Source organism: Cavia porcellus, unplaced genomic scaffold (assembly GCF_034190915.1).
Source record: "Cavia porcellus strain 051 isolate PalLab524CR breed Dunkin Hartley unplaced genomic scaffold, mCavPor4.1 scaffold_6, whole genome shotgun sequence".
NCBI lineage: Eukaryota > Metazoa > Chordata > Mammalia > Rodentia > Caviidae > Cavia > Cavia porcellus.
Window position 1 is genome coordinate 65297956 of NW_026947489.1, and position 24302 is coordinate 65322257.

General features: G+C 38.4%; 1 protein-coding gene across 2 annotated transcripts in view; it reads right to left on the reverse strand.

Annotated features, from left to right (window-relative positions):
- The window catches only part of Ppm1d (protein phosphatase, Mg2+/Mn2+ dependent 1D), a 44727-nt gene that overhangs the window by 16088 nt on the left and 4337 nt on the right, over positions 1-24302 (reverse strand). Inside the window, exons 2-3 of one of the 2 annotated variants that reach the window (XM_013152350.3) lie at positions 12923-13148; positions 6980-7104 (exon numbers count right to left, since the gene is read on the reverse strand). In XM_013152350.3, coding sequence (XP_013007804.2) covers positions 6980-7104; positions 12923-13148 — 351 coding nt within the window. Of the gene's footprint in view, positions 1-6979; positions 7105-12922; positions 13152-24302 lie in introns of both variants that reach the window. The other variant, XM_003469578.5, reaches the window with a different exon arrangement.

Sequence of the window (24302 nt, forward strand, 5' to 3'; positions counted from 1 at the left end):
CTGTCTCAAAAAGACAAAAAAAAAAAAAAAAAAAAAGAAATATTGCTAACATTCTGAACTTAAACCTGGTAACTTATATGCCTATTAAGTTTCTTATTATTGGTGTCAGTCTATCACTTTTATTTTAGGAAAGATTTATGTTTATTAAAGGTAGCTGGGCATGGTGGTGAATGCTTGTAATCCCAGCAATAGGAAAGCTGAGGCAGGATGATCATTGTGAGTTTGAGACTAGCCTGGGTTACACAGAGACTCTGTCAAAAGAAGGAAGGAAAAAAGAAAGAAAGCATCTGAGCTTATTAGCCAACAATGCAATATGACTACTAAAAGCTAATCATAGAATGCCAGGATGCATAGCAGGAAATAATACAGAATGACTATCATTTATTCAAAATGTTTGCAGCCAAATGTGTTTCAATTTTGAATTTTGAAATACATGCATATACATAGTGGCTTACCTTGAGGTTGGGACTCCAGGCTAAACACAAAATTTGTTTCACACACAGCCTAAAAGTAATTTTATACAACAGTGTTTGCCTATATCCTGACTGTGACTCATTAAAATGGATCAAATGTGGAATTTGCCACTTATGCCATACTCTGTTGGTATTCAAAAAGGTTCAAATTTTGGAGCACTTCAGATGTTGAATTTTTGGATTAGGGATACCAAGCCACATTTTATTGAGGAATCATGTATATGGACATGACAAAAATAGCCATGCGTCACTAACAACGTATTAGTCAATGACAAATCACCTACATGGCAATGGTCTCAAAAGATTATAATGGAGGTGAAAATTCCTATCACCTAATGACACAATAACCATCTGTCACAGCACAATGCATTATTCACAAGTCAATGGTCATGCTGGTGTAAACAAACCTAATGAGCTGCCAGTCATTCTGAAGTATCGCACATACACATGCCATTAAGCCTCGTATAAAGCAATAAATGACTATGCTACTAGTTTATGTGTTTACTATAATTTTTTATCATTACCTAAGAGTGTACTCATTTTTTTTTTTTTAAAAAAAAGTGTACTGTAAGCCTGCCATGTTGCTCCAGCAGCAGCCCCACACTTCTTGTTTACCATGTCTCTTGATTCCATCCAGGAGCTACATCAAGCGGCTGAGCTGAACCATCTAGTTATGTGCTACACTCTCTGACTCGCACAACAATTTAAGGATACACGCTGCAGAACACAGTCACATCTTTAAGCAACACATAACCATATAATAAAGGACCTAAAAATCAGAACTCTATTCTACAAGAAAGACCAGAGAGACATGTTAACCAATTGTTAATTTTCATATAATACACAAGTAAATACATTGCCCAATTTTTGTTGAGAAAACAAAACAAAGGCCAATATCTGAAATATATAAAGTAACATGGAGGCAAACTTTTAACTCACAATAAAAGACAATTAGAACTATTTAACTTTTAATCTTCAGGAGAAACTTGTAAAAAAAAAAAAAAGAACTATTTAACTATTTATGTAAGAGTTTGAAATATTAAGTAAAGATTACTTAAAGATATTCAAATAGAGATTTAATTATTTTTCTGGACTGCTCTAGACTGAAAAAATCACTTGATCTGAGTAAAATTATCTGAACTAGAAAAATTTTTCTGCTATGTCTCTCCTAGTCCTCTTTTATTTACCTCGAAACTCACTTAAGAGTTTCCGGCAAGCACAAGGTCATGAGCTCAATCCCCACTATGTCCCTCCCCCCAAAAAGTTTCAAAACTTACTTGAAATACTTGATACATACACTGACATAAACAAAATAAAACTTCTGTCTACTTTTCTAAATTTAAGGCCTGCCTTACTTTTGAATCTAGAGTAAAATCTTACCTGAAATTCAATGAGTTCTCCATTTAAAACACCAACAACAAAAACAACACCCTTTTAATATCAATTCCTGGGGCTGGGGATTTAGCTCAGCGGCATAAGCGCCTGCCTTGCAAGCAGGCAGTCATGAGGTTTGATCCCCGGTACCAATAAAAAAGAAAAATAGACACACACACACACACACACAAAAAAAAAAAAATCAATTCCTTCCCTCTCATGACCCCTTTCTATGCTCACCAGTGTTATAAACGTTTATAATGTCATAAACACTCAGCTGTAGTCAATCTGAAATTTATCCACTACCTGAAATGTAAGCTGCTGCAGCAACAGCTTACTATTAACCTTTCCATCTTTTTTTTATTGCTAACAAGTAGATCAACTGTGTTACATGCTATATTATAAATAATTTGGGTAACTTACACAACTTTCTAGTTCCACAATAACAAATCTATAAAATAAGTCAAATGCCTAGAATCTTACAACAAGCTTCTAAATGATATCACTACCTCGGCACACTGCACATGTATGGCACTAAGATTGAAATCAGGGCCTTAATACTGAACAATATCCTTAATTCTATTAGGAGTTTTTTTTCTTTTGTTTCCAAACAGGTGTAATGGTTGATACATTGTGTCAACTTGAGAAGTTTAAAAGCTTAACTAAAGCACCTGGCTGGCAAGCACTAGTGATCCGTAAGGCCCACCCCCTGCAAAAGCTTAATTAGGGGACTCCTCACTTTGTAAACATCCTGAGTCTTGCACAAGCAGAGAGGCAGGAGATGGTGCCAGTGCCACCAAGTAACCTGCATACAATATAAGAGAGGAAAAGAGGCAAAGTTTTCCCTCTTTTTTCCTCTTGTTGCTTTTCTGTCTTCCACCACCATAAATAGGCATTGTCTCTCAGCCATGCCATCCTGCATTGGAGTCAGCTGATTTTGGACTGAAACCTCAACAAACTAAATAAACCTTTACTCCTTTAACTCTGGGTACTGGGCATTTAGTCCCAGCAACAAGAGTAAACTATGACACCAGGGTTCTGCTAAGATGCCCACCCTAGGCTCATATTTGTGATTCTCATCCCTCAGCCTCCCAGAGTACTGGGAGAGGGAGAATGCCCAGCTTTGCCTTCAATTTTATTTCTCTATACTCTTTGGCTATATAGCAGATAAGATGAGCCTTCAAAACAAACTGGATCATGTCACTGCCCTACATCAATCAATAAGTATCAGTAACAGTAACAGCTAACATTTACACGGCACTCACTATGTGCCAGGCATAATTTTAAACACTTTGCATGTATCAAGTAATCCAATAATCAAAACTCTATGAGACAGATACGTGCTATGGTTAGAATGCTTGTCCTCTTCATCTTCAAACTCATGTTGAAATTTAACTGCCACTACGACAGAATTAAGCAGTAGAACCTTTAAAAGGTGATTAGGAGTCTGTAATCTCAGTACTCAAGAAAGCTGATGCAAGAAGATTACAAATTTGAGTCCTGCCTGAGCAATTTAGTTAGAGCATATTACAGAATAAAAAGGGCTAAGGATGTAACACACTGTGGAGGCTTTGAGTTCAATCCCTTAGTACTGGTGGACAGGAAGAGAGGAAGAGGTGATTGTCATGAAGGCTCCATCCTCAGGGGTAGAATTGGTGTTTTTTCTCCCTCTACTCTTCAGTACTGGGAATTGAATAATGTTCCCGTAAACCTTTTGTTCATCAACATAGTGAAAAAGAAGTCTCACTATGTTGCCCAGGCTGGTCTGCATACTCAGGCAATTCTGTCACCTAGGCCTCTCAAGCAGCTGGAGCTATAGGCATGTGCCACAGACACAACTGGCTCCAAAAGCTTTTTTTTTTTTCTTTTTTTCTTTTTTCTTTTTCTTTATGAGACAGGGTCTTGTTATGTAGTTCAAACTGGACTTGAACTTCCTATATAGCCCAGGTTGGCCTCTAACTTGCAGCAATCCTCCTATCCCCGCCTCAAGAGTGGAATTACAGGTGTGCACCACCATGCACAGCTGTCCAAAACATTTTGTTTCGTTTTACCATAGCCCAAAGAAGGCCTTGCCAGGCCTGGTGGCACATGCTTGTAACCTAAGCACTTGGGAGGCTGAGGTAGGAGGATCTTTGAGTTTGAGGCCAGCCGGACTTACATGGCAAGATCTTATTAAAAAAAAAAAGGAAAAGAAAGAGAGACAGAGAGAGACAGACAGACAGACAGACCTGATAGGATTTAGTTCCTAGTAAGCTAGGTTTTCACCATATACCTCACCTTGAACTATATAGTCCTTCTCCTTCTGGTAAGTATCTTTATCTCTACTCACACTTTTTTTTTTTTTTTTTTTTTTTTTTTTGGGTCTTTTTGAGACAGGGTCTCGCTGTGCAGTTCAGGCTGGCCTTGAGCTCACTTTGTAGCCCAGGCTCGTCCTGAACTCACAACGATCCTGCTGCCTCAGCCTCCTGAGTGTTGGGATTACAGGTGTGAGCCACCATGCCCGGCTCTCTACCCTCACTTTTCAACTTCACCTTTTCTCACTGTGGTTCTGCTACTAAGATTTGCGCTACAATTTCCAACCATGTTAATTTAGGCCAAAAAGGCTACTTAAAAGAAAATCAAGTTGCTCATAGAAATAAGCAGGCTAGAGAACCAGGTATTGAAACAGGGGACTTCCAGACAACCAAGAAAATCCAACTATATCAACAGGGCCGTGTCAAAGGACACAATGTCACTAGGATAAAGTAACTATCGTTCTTTAGTTGTGAAGCTCAAGCCTAAGGCCCCATGGATGCTACACAAGTGCCTCCCCCCTGCACCACACTCTCAACACCACTCCCCTTGATTTTGAGGTAGGGCTTTGTCTCGCTATACATTTCAGGCTGCCCTTGAATTCACTATGTAGGCCAGGCTAGCCCGGAATTCACCATGATCTTCCTGCATCAGCTTCCCAAGCTGGGATATTCACATGTGTTACCATACCTGGTTTCTCAGCCTTTAATTTTCAAATAAAGTTTTGTTCTCACTCGATTAAAATTCTAGTTTAGAGGATCCGATTGCCATAATGGCACCATATGCCTAGTCTTTCTTTGTTTTCTAAACACATTTTGACTAGAAATTTGTTTATAGTAGGACAGCACACAGTGCAGAAGATGGAATTCCTCAAAAGAAAATCAGTGCTATTCAGTAGAAACACAGAATATATATTCTGCCCTCCCCCAACCCAACAAATATACTACCCACCTGCTTTTATTAATTGCTTAGGCTGGCTCAAATTTGCAATTCTTCTGCCCTAAAAGTACTGAGATTATAGGCATGCATTATCCCACCCAGCTTCATAAAGTAGTTCTCCCTGCTACCCAACTATCCCTTCTACCAAGTACGGGCACACCATCTATTTTAATTCTTTATGGCACTTTTAGAGTAACTTTAATTATCTGTTACCCCTCGCCAGTTAGACTTCATTTAGATTAGGCCTATGAGCATCTGACCATAAAAAACAAGAGTGAGTACATGGTACGCAGCATACTCTTTTTAAAAGGCAAATCACCTGCCATTCCTTAGCTGAATATCCTATAATGCTACCCATGACAATTAGATCACAACATCAATATCTACAACAGCATGGCCTGTATCTATCTTACTGACTGGAGCCTTTTATGTTTGTTTTTGCTGCTTTTGATTTTTGAGGCAGAGGTTTCACCATGCTGGCCAGATGGCTTGGACCTTAAGATTTTCTTGTCTCTGCCTTCAGAATAGTGGGAATATACAGGCATGAGCACTAACCCACCTTAACTCTAGCCAGCCCTTTGACAGTTCTTAGTACATGTTAAGCTCTCCCACTCGACTCCATGGCTAGAGTATTCTTCCACATGCTCTTCACAAGACTAGCTCCTTCTCAGCCTTCAAATCACAGCTAAAATAACATGCTTCCTAAAAGTAGCATTTTCATCACACCATCTAAAATAGTTTTTCACTTCTCAATTCATTCTCTCCCTCTCTCCCTATCTCTCTCCTCTCCCTCTCTCCTCTTTTTTTCTTCTTGCTTTCTATTTCAAGATCTCACTATGTAGCCCAGGCTGGCTGCAAATTCTTAGCAATCCTCCTGCTTCAGCCTCTGGAATAGCTGGAATTATAGGTATGTGTAGGGAGCCGAGTGACAGGCATTGTTGCCTCGATGTCTCTCTCTCTCTCTCCTATGGGCACTGCGTCTGCCTACATTAACTATAATCCTCTTCTGCTTATGTCACTTATCCGGATGTGATGGTAACCCTGTTGTATTCATCTGTTTAACCTCTTCCTGTCCCAGCTCCCGCCCTTAGCCTATAAAAGGTGTGATTATTTTCTCAATAAACCAGAGGCTTGATTGGGTTAACATCAACTTGCCTTCGTCTCTTTTTGTCTCCCCCATGTCTTTTGTTTAATCCCCGTTTCTCCTCCAGGAGTTCTAAACTTGTTGATCTGCAGGCCAGATCAGGTATGTACCACCACAGCCAGGCAAATCTACTTATTTCTTGCCTATATTCCCAATTTCAAAGCTTTATCTCATGAAACTGAAAGTAATCTGCATTATAAACAGGGTATTTAAAAGTAATTTCAGTCAGCTTGGTGGCATAGGCCTATAATCCCATAACTTGGGAGATTGAGGCAGAAGGACTGCTACAAGTTTGAGGCCAGCCTGAGCTACATACAAGATGCTGTCTCAAAAAACCCAAAATAAATAAATAAAAATATAATTTCCAGAGTAATAGTAATCCTGGTCATAGATGTCTGTCTCTGCATAAGTAAAAGCTAGAAAGACACTGAACTTAATTTAGGACCAAAGAGCATTAAGCAAAGAAACATATACTTTAACTTTCTCCTCAATTAGTTTTTTTTAATTTGTTTTATATTGGTTTGGCTTTGGTACTGGGGATCAAACTCAACCTCGCACTTGCCAGGCAAGCACTGTGTCACTGAGCTATATCCCTGGCCTCAACTAGGTTTTTAAAAAATAAAAATAAGACACAGTATTATCATATCATTACCATAACCGTGTACCAATTAATCATTTAGGACTCTGTCCCCTTTTATTTTATATCATACATTGCAGAACACTTAACATGATTTCATCATAATCAAGTCCTACTTACCAAGTGCTCTGGCTACTGCCAGGAAAGGAATCTGGTCAATAACTGTGCTCCTTCTAACAGGTCCACTATGAGTGAGCCGAGGCCTTTTCCAAACTACACGGTTCACTCCGGACTTGTTCATCACACTAAAAAATAAACAGGGTTCAAGTAAATACTCTAAATGACTAAACGTAACAAATAAAATATTTCAGTGTGTTCAGTAACTAGTAAAATAAGATTACATCATCATAAAATGACTTAGCTACAAGGATACACAAGCCAAAGTTCTGTTCAGAGAGGAAAAATAAAACAGAGTAAGATTAACCAAAATATAGTGGCATATACCTGTAATACCAGCACTCTATGAGGCTGAACCAGGAGGATGTTAAATTCAAGCCCAGCCTGAGAAACTCAACAGGACTCTGTCTCAAAATTTAAAAAGGGAGCCAGGTATGGTGGTGCACCCCTGTAATCCTAGCACTTGGAAGGCTGAAGCAGGAGGATCGTTTCAAGTTTGAGACCAACTACAAAGTGAGCCCATGACCAGCCTGAACCACATAGTGACACCCTATCTCAAAAAGGCAAAATAAACAAGTAAAATAAAATAAAAAAATAAAAAGAAGTAGGGGTTTCTGGGGATGTAGCTCAGTACAAATACCCTGGGTTCCATACTTAGTACCACTACCACTAAAAAAACAGTAACTTAGCTGAGAATTTGGAAATAGTCAACCAAGGTCAGAAAGACAAAATTCAATAGAAACAATGTAAAGAAAATTGAGCAGACATCATGTCAAAGGAAAAAGCAAAATGCCTCAAAGAACTACGGAAAGAAAGAGTATCAAAGAGGTTTTTTGTTTTTGTTTTTTGATACTGGGAATCAAACTCTGTACCTTGCACTTTGTAAGCAGGTACTATGTCCCTGAGCTGTATTCCCAGCCCCAAATCAAGGAGTGTTAAGTAGCAATAAAAGAAATTAAAAAGGAAGAATTAAAGCTAGGCATGGTGACAAATTCTTGCATATCTAGCACTCTGGGAGGCTGAGGCAGGAGAATCACCAAGTTTGAGCCCAGCCTACACAACTTACCAAAACCTTATCTCCAAAAAATAGAAGTATTTCTGAACATTTCTTTGGGGAAGGAGTAAAAACTTAATAGTATTTTTGTTCTAAACAACCAATAAAATATAACACAAGAGAAACATCTATATACATATTTAAGTATTTCTGTAATTGTTTCCTAGACTTTAAGAAATATATCCATTATAAGCTCTACAGAGATATATCTGAGAATTAGAGTAAGAAAATCTTCCTAAAAATTTGCAATATGAGTAACAGAAATTTGTAATTAGTACACACCCCAAGTTTCCTAATACTTGAAAATATGATTAATTCTTTGGGGGAAAAAACTCTCAAAATATAAGAGAGATGGTTTCCTGGCATGACTGAAATGAGACCAGTACAAAAAAAAGTAATTCCTATGTCAATATAGTCCCAATTTCTGTTTTTCTTTTCCTAATGTCAACACAAGGGTAGCATTCCTGGAAGACTAGAAAAGATGTGAGAAAGAGAAGTGAAGAGCATTTCTAAGAAACAATATTAGTCTACCTTACATTAGGCCTAGTTGACAAAACTTAAGACAGACGCTGATTCCTAATACTATCAAAGACAGAGCCCATTAAAGTATCTAATTAAACCTGTTATGATGACAGGGCTGGGGATTTAGCTCAACGGCATAAGCGCTTGCCTTGCAAGTATGTGGCTGAGTTCCCTGGTACCAAAAAAAAAAAAAAAAAAAAAGACTTGTTATGATGGCCCAGGCCTATAACTCAACACTCTGGGAGACTGAAGTAGGAGGATGACAAGTTTGAGCCCAGTTTGGGCAATTTAATGACTTGGTAAGACTGTCTAAAAACAAAAAAAGGCTGAAGATTTAGCTCAGTGTGAAGGTCCTGGGTTCCATGGGGGGGGGGGGACGACATGGTAGGCCAAGAGCTGCATCGCAGGTACACACACACACACACACACACACACACACACACACCAGAGGCCAAGAGCTGGCCATGCAAGAGCTGCATCACAGGTACACACACACACACACACACACACACACACACACACCCCAGAGGCCAAGAGCTGGCCAAGCAGCGAGGCACACAAAAAAGAGAGAAGGGGATGGAAGAGGGGAGAAGGGAAAGGGCAAGGGGAAGGGGAAGGGAGGGAATGGGGCAAAGGGAAGGGGAGAGAGGGGAAGGGGAGAGAGGGGAAGGGAGGCAAGAGGAGGCAAGGGGAGGGAAAACAGGACCAATCCAGAGATTTGAGCTGCAAGGTCTCATGAGACTTCCTGTAATGAAGGGAATGTTAACTCTGCAATGTGCAACAGAATAGCCACTGGCTAGATACAGGTGGCTAGGGAATATTGAAGCTGGAGCCAGGTCAAATGAGAAATTGATTTTATACATTTAATTTTTATTTAAATGTAGAGTCTCGTGTGGCCAGTGGTTACACTATAGGACAGTCCAGTCAGATCTGTCTCTGCATACATACACACATACATATACACATGTACACATAGATACACACATACATGGGGCTGGGGATATAGCTCAGTTCAAAGCGTCTAGTTTCAAAACTCAGTACCAAAAAAAAGTTAATTACAAAAGATGCTGCTTTTCCTGCACTCCCTGCTGTTGTCCTGTAGGATTAAAAAACATATAAAAAGGAACATCCTGACATGAAGAAAGCTGACTGAGCAGCAACAGAAGGCTACAACAACAGAGTGCTGGCCAAATGCCTAGGTTGAGACAGAGGGAGGTGAGGAAATAACTTATCATAAAATGGCTCAATTTTTGCAAAAGGACACCTGCTTCCAAATGGCAAAGAGCATCTGTCCAACTGTCCAGATGGTACTTTAGTGATAATGCCAAAGACACGAACCTTTAATTATTAAGGAGCTATTAAAATCAAGGAAACTATAACTTTAAATTTTAAGTTGAAAAATAAGTAATAGCCAAAAGTTATTTTTTTAAAAAGATCAACGAGAGCTGATCCTGCCTATCAATATTTTAAAAGTATGATAAATGGCGCTAGGGATGTAGTTTAGTGGCAGAGCTTGCCTGGAATGCCTCCCAAGTCCTGGGTTCAATTTCTAGCACTGCCAAAAAGAGAAAAAATCGTAACAGAAAGTCTTAAGTTTTTAAAATTATTGTACTAGTAAATGACAGAAGAAAAATAACAGAAAAAGACCCAAGCATATGCAAGAATTCTATTTATGATTATAAAGGCCATTTTGCACAGCTCCCAGTATAGGTCTCACATAGACCATCACACTCACAGGACTAAGTAGGCTACAACCTGAAAGCAGACTCTCAACACTGCAGGATATAGAATAGGAAGTACAGTATGCCAACATGGTTGCTTCAGGAACACTGTCTTCATTGGGGCCAATCTGTGCTACACAGTTGAGTTCAAGCCCTTGTCTCAAAAAAAAAAAAAAAAAAAAAAACAAAAAAAAAACGGAATTCTCTTCAGAAGCGATCCTTAAGATATCTGGGAGCAATTTACTAGCCCTCCAATGACACCTCAGGTGTAACTAAATAAGGCCACATGGTCTAAAAGCAAGTAAGTTTTCACATGCCATAGGAATCAGTCCACAGCTGTAGCTGCCTGGTCCCTATACAAGTCAAACTTCATGCACAGAAGGAAATCAAGGTCTTTGCTTCCAAACAGAAATTTATACACTATGAAAGTCTTCCCTAATTGCAAAGAAACAGTTCATTCAAGGTTCATTCTACAATAAGCAATGATGCCCTACTACAGAGCTGACATTCTCTGTGTCTCTGTGACTCAAAGAACAGTGCAAGAACAGGGCAAACTGAAGACCTTCTTTCCATTAAAGGTGTTATGTCAAGTCAGCATTTTAATCAGGAAGGAAAAGATGTATAACTGTTCAAGCAGCTATTTGTAGCAGTCTAAGAAAAAAAAATTGTATGCCTACTGCACAACTTAAGATTTTCAAAGAACTGGAGATAAGATGAAACCATGCAAGTATTAGAAAGTGGTTCTCAAAATGTGGTTTAGAAGCTAGGCACAGTGGCATATACCTGTAATAACATGTAGTTCAGTGGAATGATGCCTGCCTAGTCTGCCTAAGGCCCTAGACAGACAGACACACACACACACTTAGGGATTGGGTCCCCCAAGACCTTTTTAGGGGTGTTCAAGCTTAACTTTTTATTCATCCAATATTAAGGTCAGCAGAGATTTTAAGAGACCGAATGATTGGACATAATAATGTGTGTCCATATTTAAGAGATTTGCATAACTTGGTGAACCAGTATTTTCCAAATGATAAATGTGTATGTTGCACAATCAAATATAAGGCTTCCAACCATGATGTTAGAAAAGCCCAAACAACGGAGATAGTAAAAACATCAATGCTTGCCGGGAAGGATGAAATGGGCAGACACAGATGACTTTTAGACAATGGAACTACTCTGCAGGATACTATAATGCTGCAGACATGTCTTAATGTATTTTTCTTTCTTTTTTTGGTACAGGGGATTGAACTCACAACCTTTGCTTGCCTGGTAGGTGCTTATGCCACTGAGCTAAATCCCTGCCCTCAATGTATTTTTCTGTAAGTATACTCAGAATGAACCTTAATGTGAACTATGGAAATTGGGTATAACATTATCAATTATTACAAATGTAAAACTCTAGTACAGGATACTGATATTGGGGAAGGCTGTGCACGGAGGAGGAAGAATGGGACCAGTCTGTGCAACACAGCAAGATATTATCTCAAAATAAGACATAAAGAGGGTTGGGGATATAGCTCAGTGCTAAAACCTTGGTTCAATCTCAGTACTGCACAAATTAAAAGGATCTATTAATTTTATACATTTTATTAGTGTCTTAATTTTACAAAATATTGGATCTATCTTTTTAAAATGGTAAGTGGTCATGTGCAATGGCAAATATTTGTAAGCTCAGTCACTCAGGAAGGTAAGGCAGGATGATTACATATTCAAGAGAACCTGGATAACTTACCAAGACCTGTCTCAAAAATTTTAAAAAGGCTGGAATTGTAGCTCAATGGCAGAGCATGCCCAGCACAAAGAAAGCCCCAATGCTACAAATAAACACAAGCCACTGGTTCAATTATTTTTTTAAAATCCATGCATAATTTTTTGGGGGGAGAGGGAAATGGGCAGTGCTGGAGATTGAACATAGACTTTCACAGCATGATAGGTAAGTGCCTTACCAGTGAGCTACATCCCCAGCAATTTTTAAAAAGAAATTTTAAAGGAGACAGGGTCATGCTATGTAGTACAGGCTGGCCTTGAACTCACGACCATCCTCCGGCCTCAGTCTCCCAAGTGTTAGGATTACAGCTGTATGCCACCACATCTGGCACTTTTTAAAACTGTGTTTTGAGACTGGATTACTAAATTGCCCATGCTGGCATCAAAATTTTAATCCCTTTGCCTTCACCTTCCAATATGCTCCAATTTTAGGAATGGTTTTCAATTAAATTCTGTATGAGCTTGCACCTGGTGATACATGCCTGTAATTCTAGCACTCTGGAAGCTGAGGCAAGATTACAAATTCTAGCCCAGTGTGGGCAACTTAACAATTTAGCAACACCCTACCTCAAAATTTTTAAAAATGAAAAGAATAAAGGGCTAAGGATATGGTTTACTGGAAAGACCCTGGATTCACTCCCCAATACAGGAAAAAAAAAAAAAATCTTGTATGTACTGTTAGCTGACTTGATATATTACTTTCCTTTTGGAAGTATTATCAAAAATATAAAATAAAATAAAAATCAATTTAAAATGAGATAAATGAGTGCATTGGGGTTTTGCATCAGGCAAACTGAAAACCCATTTTACAAAAAAATCAACTATATTAAAAGGGAGAAGCAATTAAACTGAACCAGAAGAGAAAGACAAGCAAATCATTACCTCCCACCAAGTCCTTCAATTCGTTCTCTTTCCTTGGGAAGTTCTGGCTTATGGTCCTGTGTCACCTCCACAGCTCTGACAAAATCATCCTTCGGGTCATCCTGAATTCCAAGGACCACCCCTGAATCACCTACATGAGCTACATACATCTTCATGCCCCGTATGATGACCACACTGGCAGTTGTCCCTGATGTGCTGGGCAGACCTGTCATTGTCTTTGGCCATTCTGCTGCAAAGAGAAACAAAATATTTTATTCTTCTAGGTATAAACATTAATACATTATCAGGATACAAATAGCAATTAGCCTGAATTAGCATATTAAAATATTTTAAATATATTTTGGAAAACAGGGATTTGTGCTTATCTATTACATTTTTTATTTTATTTATTTATTTATTTATTTATTGGAGACAGGGTCTTGCTATGTAGTCCAAGGCTGACCTTGAACTCACTATGTAGCCCACACTGGCCCGAAATTCACAGCAATCCTTCTGCCTCAGCCTCCTGTGCCACCACACCCAGCTGTTGATCTATTAATACATTAATAAATTTTATAAACAATTCAACTATAATAAAACTGCCAAATCAGTCAAAGAGAAATATATTACAAGACACATTATTTCCACGTAGCTCTTAGTCTTAACTACATTTAAAGACATCAGTTTTGTTTTAGACTTTTTATAGTACGAAATGGACACAGGGCTCTGCCACTTAACTACATTCCTGATTTAGTTAGATAAGTTTTGATACTATGTAGTCAACCATTTAGCATGTTTATTAATCTCTGAAGATTTTCCAAAAATGTACTTGTTTTTGAAATAACTATTTTTGAATAGACAAAATCTAAAAATAACATTTACTGAGCTCTATGTATGATGTTCTATACTAAGAGCTTTATATGTATTATCTCAATATTTGTAACAAACCTATGAAACAAAAATTATTCCCATTATCTTCACTTTGCAGATGAGGGATCAATACTTTGTAGGTTCTTTTGTTGTTGTTTTGTTTGGATCAGACAGTAGGAAATCCAGAATTGTTACTATATTGCATATTGTTATCCTCTAAATAGTTGCTCAAACTACTGGCCTCTGGCTGGCAAAGTCAAACAACATAAATGTCAGGTTGGTTCCTTACTTCAGTTATTATCATCTCAGCCTGTGCCATGCTCAGTCGGCTAAGCAGGGGAGGGATCAGGCAGAGGCAGCTTCCTTGTTGCTTCTCCCAGTGCTCCCTCCACCAGCACACAGGGAGGCTGGACAGCTTCCCTGCTGCTTCTTCCCAGCCTGCCAGCAGGGCCTCTGCCCCACAAGGTGGGGAGGGGCCACATGGCTTCCTGCTTCTCTTTGTCTTGGAGGGCTGCCACCCCTGGTTTTCGTATTTTTTGCTGGACTCCTGAATTATCTTTCTTCAGGGGCTTTAAGTCAAGTTCTGATCCTTCCTGTGTCCATGGGACCCACTTCTCTCTTCCTTCTATTCCTCACGTTGCTCTATTCCAGTGTCTACACCAAAACTTGGAGAAGTACTTTCTCTGCTGCTCACCCCTCCAGCATGAACAGTATTGAATGAATCAATACTACAAACTTTTTTTTCAAATTCCTTTAATTTCAAAGAGAAAAAAAAGCTTCTGCCTGGTATGGTGGTACACACCTGTAATCCTAGCATTCCAGGAAACTGAGGAAGAGGGTAACAAGTCTGAGCCTCGCATGGGCAACTTAGCAAAAATCTGTCCCAAAATGAGAATCAAAAAAAGTGGCTAGGGGTATCTTATTTCAGTGAAGGGCCTGGGTTTTATCCCTTCGAACACATAAACACAGACTGAGCCAGAGAAGTTAAGAAACAATTACGGAAGAAGCATGAAGTTCAGTGCAAAGATTCTGGGTTCAAACTTCAGTACAACATTTTCAAGGCCAGCCAAGATCACAGACTGAATTCGAGGCCAGCCTAAACAACACACCAAGACTCTGTTTCAAAAAACCAAAATGCCACCAGGGATTTGGCTCAGCAGCATAAGTGCCTGCCTGACAAGCACAAGGTTGTGAGTTTTGATCCTTGGTACAAAACAAAAACAAAAACAAAAACAAAACAAAACACCAAAGGATCTCAAAAGACATTTTTGCCAAAGACATACAAATGACCAATAAGTAAATGAATGATGGTCAGCATCACTAACAAGGGAAATCTGAATCAAATCTACAATGAGTCAATACCTCGCTCCTGTTAAGATAGCTACTCTCAAAGACAAATGGTGCCCAGGTGTGGTGGCTCACACCTGTAATCCCAGCACTGAGGTGGCTAACAGAGGAAGATCACAAATTCAAGGCCAAGCTGGGCTACAGAAAGTGGTAAAGACTCGCCTGAGTTACACAACAAGACTCTATCCCAAAAAAAAGGGAGGGTAAGGCTGAAGACAAAAGGCCAAAAAGACTTATTCTCCAAAAAACAAAAACAAAAAATGTCTTCAAATAAAAAACATGCAAAGGCATTTGATATCTTTAATTACTGGGAAAATACTAATTAAAAGCCACAACTTAATACATGATTATCAGATTGTACAAATTACAGTATGACAATACCAATTGTGGTTAATATGAAACAATGTATATTATCACCAGCCACTGTGAGAATATAAACTGGTAATATTTCAGAAACATTCAGGTATTAACTTAAGAAAGGTGAAGATGGGCTGGGGATTTAGCTCAGTAGCATAAGCACCTGCCTTGCAAGCGCATGGTCTCAAGTCTGATCCCCATACCGATTAAAAAAAAAAAAAAAAAAGAAAGGCGAATCTACAATAAGGCGAATCTACAATAAGTCAATACCTCACTCCTGTTAAGACAGCTACTCTCAAAAGACAAATGGTGTCCAGGTGTGGTGGCACCATTTGATTCAGAAAAAAGAAAGGTGCATAGTCTCAGACTATCCTTTAGATATACACCATATATTAATGTACATATTTAAAAAGATATAAGAATGTTCATGAGGCTAAAAATGAGCACCCACTCAAATATCCTTCAACATGGAAAATGGATATATACTATATGTAATGTGTAAGAATCTCATAAGAACTACGAAACAGCTAGGCATGGTAGCACCATGCCTATAATCTCAGCACTTGGAAGGCTGAGGCAGGAGGATTGCTGAGACTTAGAGGCCAGCCCGGGCTACAAATGATTTCAAGACCAGCCTGAACTACAGTGAGACCCTGTCTCAAAAACAAAATAACAACAAAAAACTATGAAATAAAGGAATATATACAGTAAGAGTTTCTTCAAAAACAAGATATAGGGCCAAAGACTTAGCTCAGTGGTATACCAAGTGAAAAGTCCCGAGTTCAATTTCTGGTACCCTTCCCCTCCCCAAAAAAGACACAATTAAACTACCGATTAAATTACTCAGAAAAATAAGCAAATCACTATAGAACCATCATCATAAAAGTTGGGCTAGTGTTTATTGGATTTATAAAAGCAGGAAGGGCATATAGGTAATTCTGAAGTATAGACAATGTTCCTTTTCCTAACTGGACAGTGTTTACTTTACACTTATTCATTAAAATGTATATGGATGAATATTTTATGACTTATAGTATAACATACTTTGCATTTTTTAAATTAAAAAATAATTAAAGCACATTATATATATGTCCCAACTTCCCACAAGCTATGTGATCATTTTATACTACACAAACATGTACCAATAAAAAAAATTTCTTAGAGGGCAACAGGGCCAGGCATGCTAGTGCATGCTTGTAATCCCAGCACTTGGGAGGCTGAGGCAAGAGGATTGCTGGGAGTTCGAGGTCAGCCTGGAGTATATAGTGAACTGACAGGCAACCTGAACTGCAGTGAGATCCTGCCTTAAAGAAAAAAACAAAAACAGGCAGCAGGCATCGATTTTGTTGGCACAGAGTAGACTAGAGAAAGCTCCTTAGCCCTTCCAGTTCTCCAGTGTGTTTCAGAAGTCATTCCTACAAGCTCAGCCTAGAGTATGCTGTTCATTTCTGTAACTCAATTATTTTATGACTTTACTATCAATAAAATCCTTTCTTTTGAATCAGATAGTTTTCTGCAGCTAAGAATCTAAAAAAAGGAAAAACACTGATTATCATAATAAATGTAAATGAGGTGAAATCCATAAAGTTTTCTTGAGCACATTCAGAAAATGAAAATTTCCCTGCAGTATTCAAGTAGTTTAAGTCATTTTAAAAAAATTAAATTACAATCTAGAAAATATAAAGAACTCAAAATATCAGACCCCAATCCAAAATTGGGCATCTAAAATAAAAAAAGTTTCAGATGAAGTAGAAACAGCAAGTAAATATATGAAAAAATGTTCAACATCATTGGTCATTCAACAGATGCAAATTAAAACAATGCTGAGATTCCATCTCACTCCAGAAAGAAAATCAATAACAAATGCTGGGGGCCAGGGATTTAGCTCAGCAACCTAAGCACCTGCCTAGCAAGCATAAGGTCATGAGTTCGATCCTTAGTACCAAAAAACAAAAAAACAAATGCTGGCAGGGCTGTTGGAGAAAAGAACCCTTCTCCACTGTTGATGGGAATATAGAGTGGTGCCACCACGGTGGAAATCAGAGTGAAGATTCCTGAAAAAATGAGGACGAGAGATTCCATTCGACCCAGCTATCCCCCTTCTTGGTATCTTTCTGAAAGAATTAAAAGCATCATATCACAGTGATACATGCACACCCAAGTATAAAGTGGCAGTTTGAAAACAGAACAGCTCAAATGCTCATCAACCTATGAATATGTAAAAGATGTTCTTTTCTTAAATACAATGGAATACAACTCTGCCACAGAGAAGGATAAGCTTAAGACATTTCTAACTAAAGGAATTCATCTTGAGACCATGCTTTTAAATGAAATAAATCAGATACATGTAAATACCACATTGTTCCTCTGGTGTGAAATACCAAAGTATAAATAAGGACCAAAATGTATAATAAATATCATGAAACAGGAAGAAAACGTTCAAATGAGAAGGGGAACTAAGGAGGAAGGAAGGAGAAGGGAAGAAAGGGACAAGGAAAAAATAGAAAAAATGAAAGCAAAGCTTTGGTAAAGAAGGATAGAAAGAGAGGCTGAAGGGAGAGCAGGGGAATGGGGAAAAAAAAAAAGCAAGACTTATTATGTACAGGTGCAAATTCCTGCAATACACGTATCATTACAATGTATCAATTTTTTTAAAAAAGGTTAAATTCTCTTTTTTAGTACTGGGGATGGAACTCATGACCTCAGGCTTGCCAGGCAGGTTCTTACACTGCTGAGCTAAATCCCAAACCTAAAGAAGTTTTTTTTTTTTTTTTTTTTTTTTTGGGGGGGGGTCTTTTTAAGACAGGGTCTCCCTATGCAGTTCAAGCTGGCTTTGAGCTCACTTTGCAGCCCAAGCTGGTCTTGAACTTGCAATAATCCTTCTGCCTCAGCCTCCTAAGTGCTGAGATTACAGGTGTGTGCCACCACATCCAGCTAAAAAAAAGTATTTTAAAAATAACCTAAAAGGGGAGTTGAAAGGAGGGAAGGGAAATAGGGGAGTAGAAAAAGGGAAAAAAAAAAAAAAACAAGTTATATTATGTACAGTGACAAATTCTCTATGATGAATGTGATCATTATGTATATCTAATATGTAACAATAAAATCTAATGTAAAAAGAAATATGACCTAAAACCAAACTGTAAGGAAAAAAACAAACAAAAAACTCCAAAGAAAAAGGACAATATTTTTAGTCAAAAGCACAGGTAATCTATACAGATATTTTTGCAATAGCCTAAAAATAATGAAACTCATTTGAAATGTAACCTTGGTTGTTACAATTTGTCGCAGGAGCAGTTTTGAATAAGTCACCCTACTAAAGTATTGTAATTATTTTTAGTAAATGAGACCTTAAATATCCCTCAATTACTCTTTTTTAAAAAACATACTCCTAGGGGCTGGGGATTTAGCTCAGCGGCATAAGCGCCTGCCTTGCAAGCAGGCAATCCTGGGTTCGATCTCTGGTACCGATAAAAAGGAAAAAGACCAAAAAAAAAAAAAATTTTTTTTTAAATTAAAAAAAAAAAAACAAAACATACTCCTGGGCCGGGACTTTAGCTCAATGGCATAAGCGCCTACCTGGCAAACTGAGGTTGTGAATTCGATTCTGATTACCAAAAAAAAAAAAGCAAATAAACAAAGACATGCTCTTAATTTTTGCCAAAGAAGCGAGGCATGGTGTCGCACACCTATAATCCCAGCACTTGGGAGATTGAGGCAGAAAGATTCCTTCGAGTTCAAGGCCAGCCTGAACCTGCCCTGTATCAAAAAAAAAGCCAATGAACTGATTCTGAATAGCACTAAATGTACATATATTAAGGAGCTATTAACAGTATAATATTGTCTTTCTTAATTTCAGAATACTTATATTCTATTTTAAACATTTATTTATATTTGGTCATTGAACCCAGGATCTTTCCACAGGGCTGGATCACCAGCTCTTTCTTTACTTTTCGTTTTGAGACAGGGAATTGCTAAGTTACCCAGGCTGGGTTTGAAGTTGCCATCCTCCAGTCTTAGGCACCCTGAGGGCTGGGATTACATGTATGTGGCACCATGTCCTGCTAATCTTTATTTTGTTAAATGATTAAACATCAGTAGCGGGATCAAACCTATCAATAGCCACTGCACTCCACTTTGTACAACACAGCAGTACCCCATCTCGAAATTTCTGAATAATCTAGATATAACTAAGTATGGAGGGTGTGTGTGTTATACATTCATTGTTTTCTTTTTTTCTTGACACTCACTAGGGAGTCCAAGCTGGCTGTGAACCCAAGGTCATTGTCGAAGCCTCTCAAGCACTGGGATAACAGGCTTGCATTACTGTATCAAATAAAATTCAATACTTCCATATTACCATTATCTGTATTTTGTTGCTTTTTGCTGTGTGGCAGAGGGCTGAGGAGTGGGGTCACTCAAGGCCTTGCACAAAAAAAAGGCAAATGCCTGACCACTGAGCCATGCCACAGCCCACTCAAAGAAATTCTTTTTCTTACGCCAATCGCAACTCAAACACCAACAAGGTATTCCATCATTCCCAAATATTTATAGTATCCACTGCCTACAAACAAAGGGATTTTCCTTCAAAAGTAACCACCGTCTTAGGTCATTTTCTGTTACTGTAACAGAGTATCTAAGATGAGTTATTTATAAAGAACAGATGTTTGCTTTGAATCCTGACTCTGAAAGCTAGGAAGCCCAAGAGGGGAGGACAGTATCTGCAAGTTTCTGGTAAAAGCCATGTGTTCCTTCCATTTAAGACAGAAAGCAGAAGGGCAAAACAGGGGTATGGCAAAACAGGGGTGGTGGGAACTGAATTCCCACCACAGGTAAGTCATTCTCCCATGAAAAGCATTAATAAATTCACAAGGGCTCCACCCACATAACAGAAGACCTTCCATTGGGCCCCACTTCCTAATATTGCTGCACTGAGAATCTAAGGTTTCAACACAAAATTTCTAGAAGACGCACTCAAATCATGCCAAACATCAATATCAGGAAGTTAACATTGATGGTGGCCACCTCACCTCCAGGCCTTGTTTGAATTCCACTAATTTTCTTAATAATATGCTTTTGCTATAACAAAGATAGAACTCAGAATCTCTTATTATATAAGTTTATCATGCTCTTTTTTCTTCCTTAGTATTAGTGACCAAACCTATTGCCTTATGCATTCTAGGTAAGTGCTATACCATGAAGCTACATCTCCAGCCTTTGCTTTTATTTACTTTATTATTGGCTTTTTGGAACAGATTCTCATTGGATAATCCAGGTGGCCTTGAACTCACTAGGTTGGCCAAGCTGGTCTTGAACTGCACTCCTACCACAGCCTCCTAACCAGCTGAGATTACAGGATTACATCATGTCTCTTTAGCCTCTTCAATCTAGAACAATTTCTCAGTGTTTCCCTGGTGTGCATTTTTTTGGCTGGGGTGGGGGAATGTTGAGAAATAATCTTATTAAGTAATTTAGGCTAGCCTCACCTGGAACTTACTATGTAGTCCAAGCTGGACCTCAATTCATAGTGATCCCCTGCCTCAGTCTCCCGAGTGCTGGGATCACATACCCACCTAGCCTCCTCAGTGGTTTTAAAGAAACTGTCAGTCACTTCAACAAGTGATGTTGTTGAATGATGATGTTTTATGATGTTTAGGATACTATGCATTTTGGAAAAGAATATTACAAAAGTATTAACTATGATCTCATTACAGGCAAAATAGAATAATTTTCCCCCATTAGAATGACTGCAGATTTTGATAACTTGATCAAACAGGGCCTATCAGATTTCTTGACTGTAAAATTAATCATTTTCTTTTAGTTAAATATTCAATGAGGAGATATTCTGAGACAATGTAAATATCATTCTACTAAGCTGAACATTCTACTAAGTCCTCACCTCCAAATGAAAAAATAGATCCACCCAAAACCTATGAATGTGACCTTTTGTTTTTTGTTTTTTTTTTTTTTTGGTCTTTTTCCTTTTTATCGGTACCAGGGATCGAACTCACGACCGCCTGCTTGCAAGGCAGGTGCTTATGCCACTGAGCTAAATCCCCAGCCCCCGAATGTGACCTTTTTGGAAAAAATGGGTACGCAGATATAATTAGGTTAAGAATCTTAAAAAGAGATCATCCTAGATTAGAGAGTGGGCACTAATTCCAAAGACAAGTATCTTTCCAAAGACAAATATCTTTAAAAAAAAAAAAAAATAGAAGAAGGGGGAAGATACAGGGGAGGTGATACAAGTAACGATTTTCATTTAACAATATGGCTTGCAACTCCTTTGTTATGGTTTTGAGACAGAGTATTACTATATAGTCCAGACTGGTGTTGAATTTCTATGTAGCCTTGTTTGATGTAGAGCTCTCAATCCTCTTGCCTCAGTTTGTAGAGTGCTGAGAAGGCAAGTATGGACTACTTACACCCCGCCGATATAAACTTCCTGAAAAAAATGTCATAATGAGGTTAAAATCCTTCACATGAAAAGATGGAAGCAAAAGAAAAGATGGAAGCTTGAAATTCTCCAATTCAAGAGATTTCTTCAAATTCAACTGCAACCTTATGTTAATCTCTATTGTAAATTAATCAAACTGCCAAACCTAGAACCAACAATTTAACACTACCCTCTTTGTAATTCCTTTGGACATATTCTTTTAAAATAAATGCTCTATCTTTGGTTCAAGTAAACAAACTAGCAAGTATTTCATCTTTTTTGTGTGTGTGTGGGTGATGGTGGTGGTGGTGGTACTAGGAGGTTGAACCCAGGGCCTCTGCTCTGAGCTATATCCTTTAGAAAGAGTCTTGTCAAATGGCTAGATTTCCCAGACTGGGCTAGAACTTGTGATTCTTTCCTCAGCCTCCCAGAATTACAAGTATTACCACTATGCCCAATTCCACACAATCTTTAAAACATTTTTAGGGGGCTGGGGGTTTAGCTCAGAGGCATAAGCACCTGCCTTGCAAGCAGGCGGTCGTGAGTTTGATCCCCGGTACCGATAAAAATGAAAAAGACAAAAAAAAAAAAAAAACATTTTTAGAAGGCAAGAATAAAATAGTAGTAAACTAATACATGTGAATACATCTCAATTAGGCATATACTATAATGTACAATAAGGTAATAAAAATTTTTTGTAAAAAAGATATATTCATATACTCTCTCATTCTATGGTATACAGGGGTACCTTGGTTCACAAACTTGATTCTTTCCACTATTCCACCAAATCAAAATGTTGACCAGATGGGAAAATTTGATTTAATTCTCATTTAATTCAGTTTGCAATCAGAATGATGAAGAGAATTGAGGGGTGAGGATACAGCTTAGTGGTTCAACACCTGCCTGGTAGGTACAAGGTCCTGAGTTTAACACCCAGTTCAAAAACAAAAAAAAAAAAAAAAAAAAAAAAAAGAGACAGAGACGGACAGAGAGAGACAGACAGAGACAGAGAGACAGAGAGACAGAAAGAGAGACAGAGAGAGAGAGAGAGAGACAGAGACAGAGACAGAGACAGAGAGAGACAGAGACCGAGACAGATAGAATTGAGTTCCTGAATCAAGGGACCACTGTATTCAGCAACTCCACCAATTTTGAGATTAAAAATAAGTCATTTTTAAAAACTTTTGTCAATTTTGGAGATGTGCACAAGCACTAAAGAGGTCAAACTCAGTATTAATATTCAATAAGTTATGAAAGGTTTAGAAAGACAGAAGGTAGGTTTGGTTTTGTTTTTCTTAAGAGAGGGTCTCTTATAGTTCAGGCTGACTTCTAACTCACAGTGATCTTCCTACCTCAGTCTCCTAAGTACTGGGATCATAGGTTTGTACCACCATGTTAGGTAAGAAGGTGTTTTTTGTTTATTTGATTTCTGTTTCCCTTCTTTTGATTATTTGAGACAGTGTCTCACCATGTACTCCAGGCCTTGAATTAGCTAGGAGGCTAGGGTAGCCTCAAACTTACAATCCTTCTACATCAACCTCCCAAGAGCTAGAATTACCTGTGTATACTACCATGCCCATCCAGAAGACAAGGTCTTGCCTAGCTCAGAAGGTGATATTTTAAAATATAAGAATGCTGGGTGTGTGGTATATGCCTGTAATCTCAGGACTCTGGGAGGCTGACACAGGAGGATTGCTGTTTCAAGCCACCCTGGGCTACAGGGTGAGCTTAAAGCCATCTGAAACTGCATAGTTAAACCTTGTCTCAAAAATAGAATAGAACAGAATAGAATAGGAAAATCTCTCATATGCAATAAGAAGGCTATTGCTTTTTAAAAAGGAAAATAAGTGTAAGCAAGGGCATAGGGAAAATAAAACCCTCACATACTTGGTGGTAGAAAGGTAACCTGCTACAGCTGCTGTGGGCACATTATAGCAATTCCTCAAAAATTTAAACACACACAAAAAAATTTAAACACAAAACTACCATAATAGTCAATAATTCCACTTCTACCTTTATAACCAAAAGAACTAAAGATAAGGATACAAACATCTGAACACCAATCTTTACAGTGGCATTATTCACAACAGTCAAAAATTAGGGGAAAAAAACCCACAAATGTCTATCAATAAATGAGTAAATAAATGTCTGTACATAACACCAAATAGCCTTAAAGAAAGGAAAAGAGAGCCAGTGATATACATCTGTGGCATAAGCACCTGCCTGACAAGCACAAGGTCTTGAATTCGATTCTCCATACACACAAATCAAAAAAAAAAAAAAGGACAAGAGCCAGGCATGATAATATACTCCCCAGTCCCAGACACTTGGGAGGCTGAGGCAAGAGGACTGCATGACCCTGGAAACTGCAGGTCATCTGGACAACATAGCAAG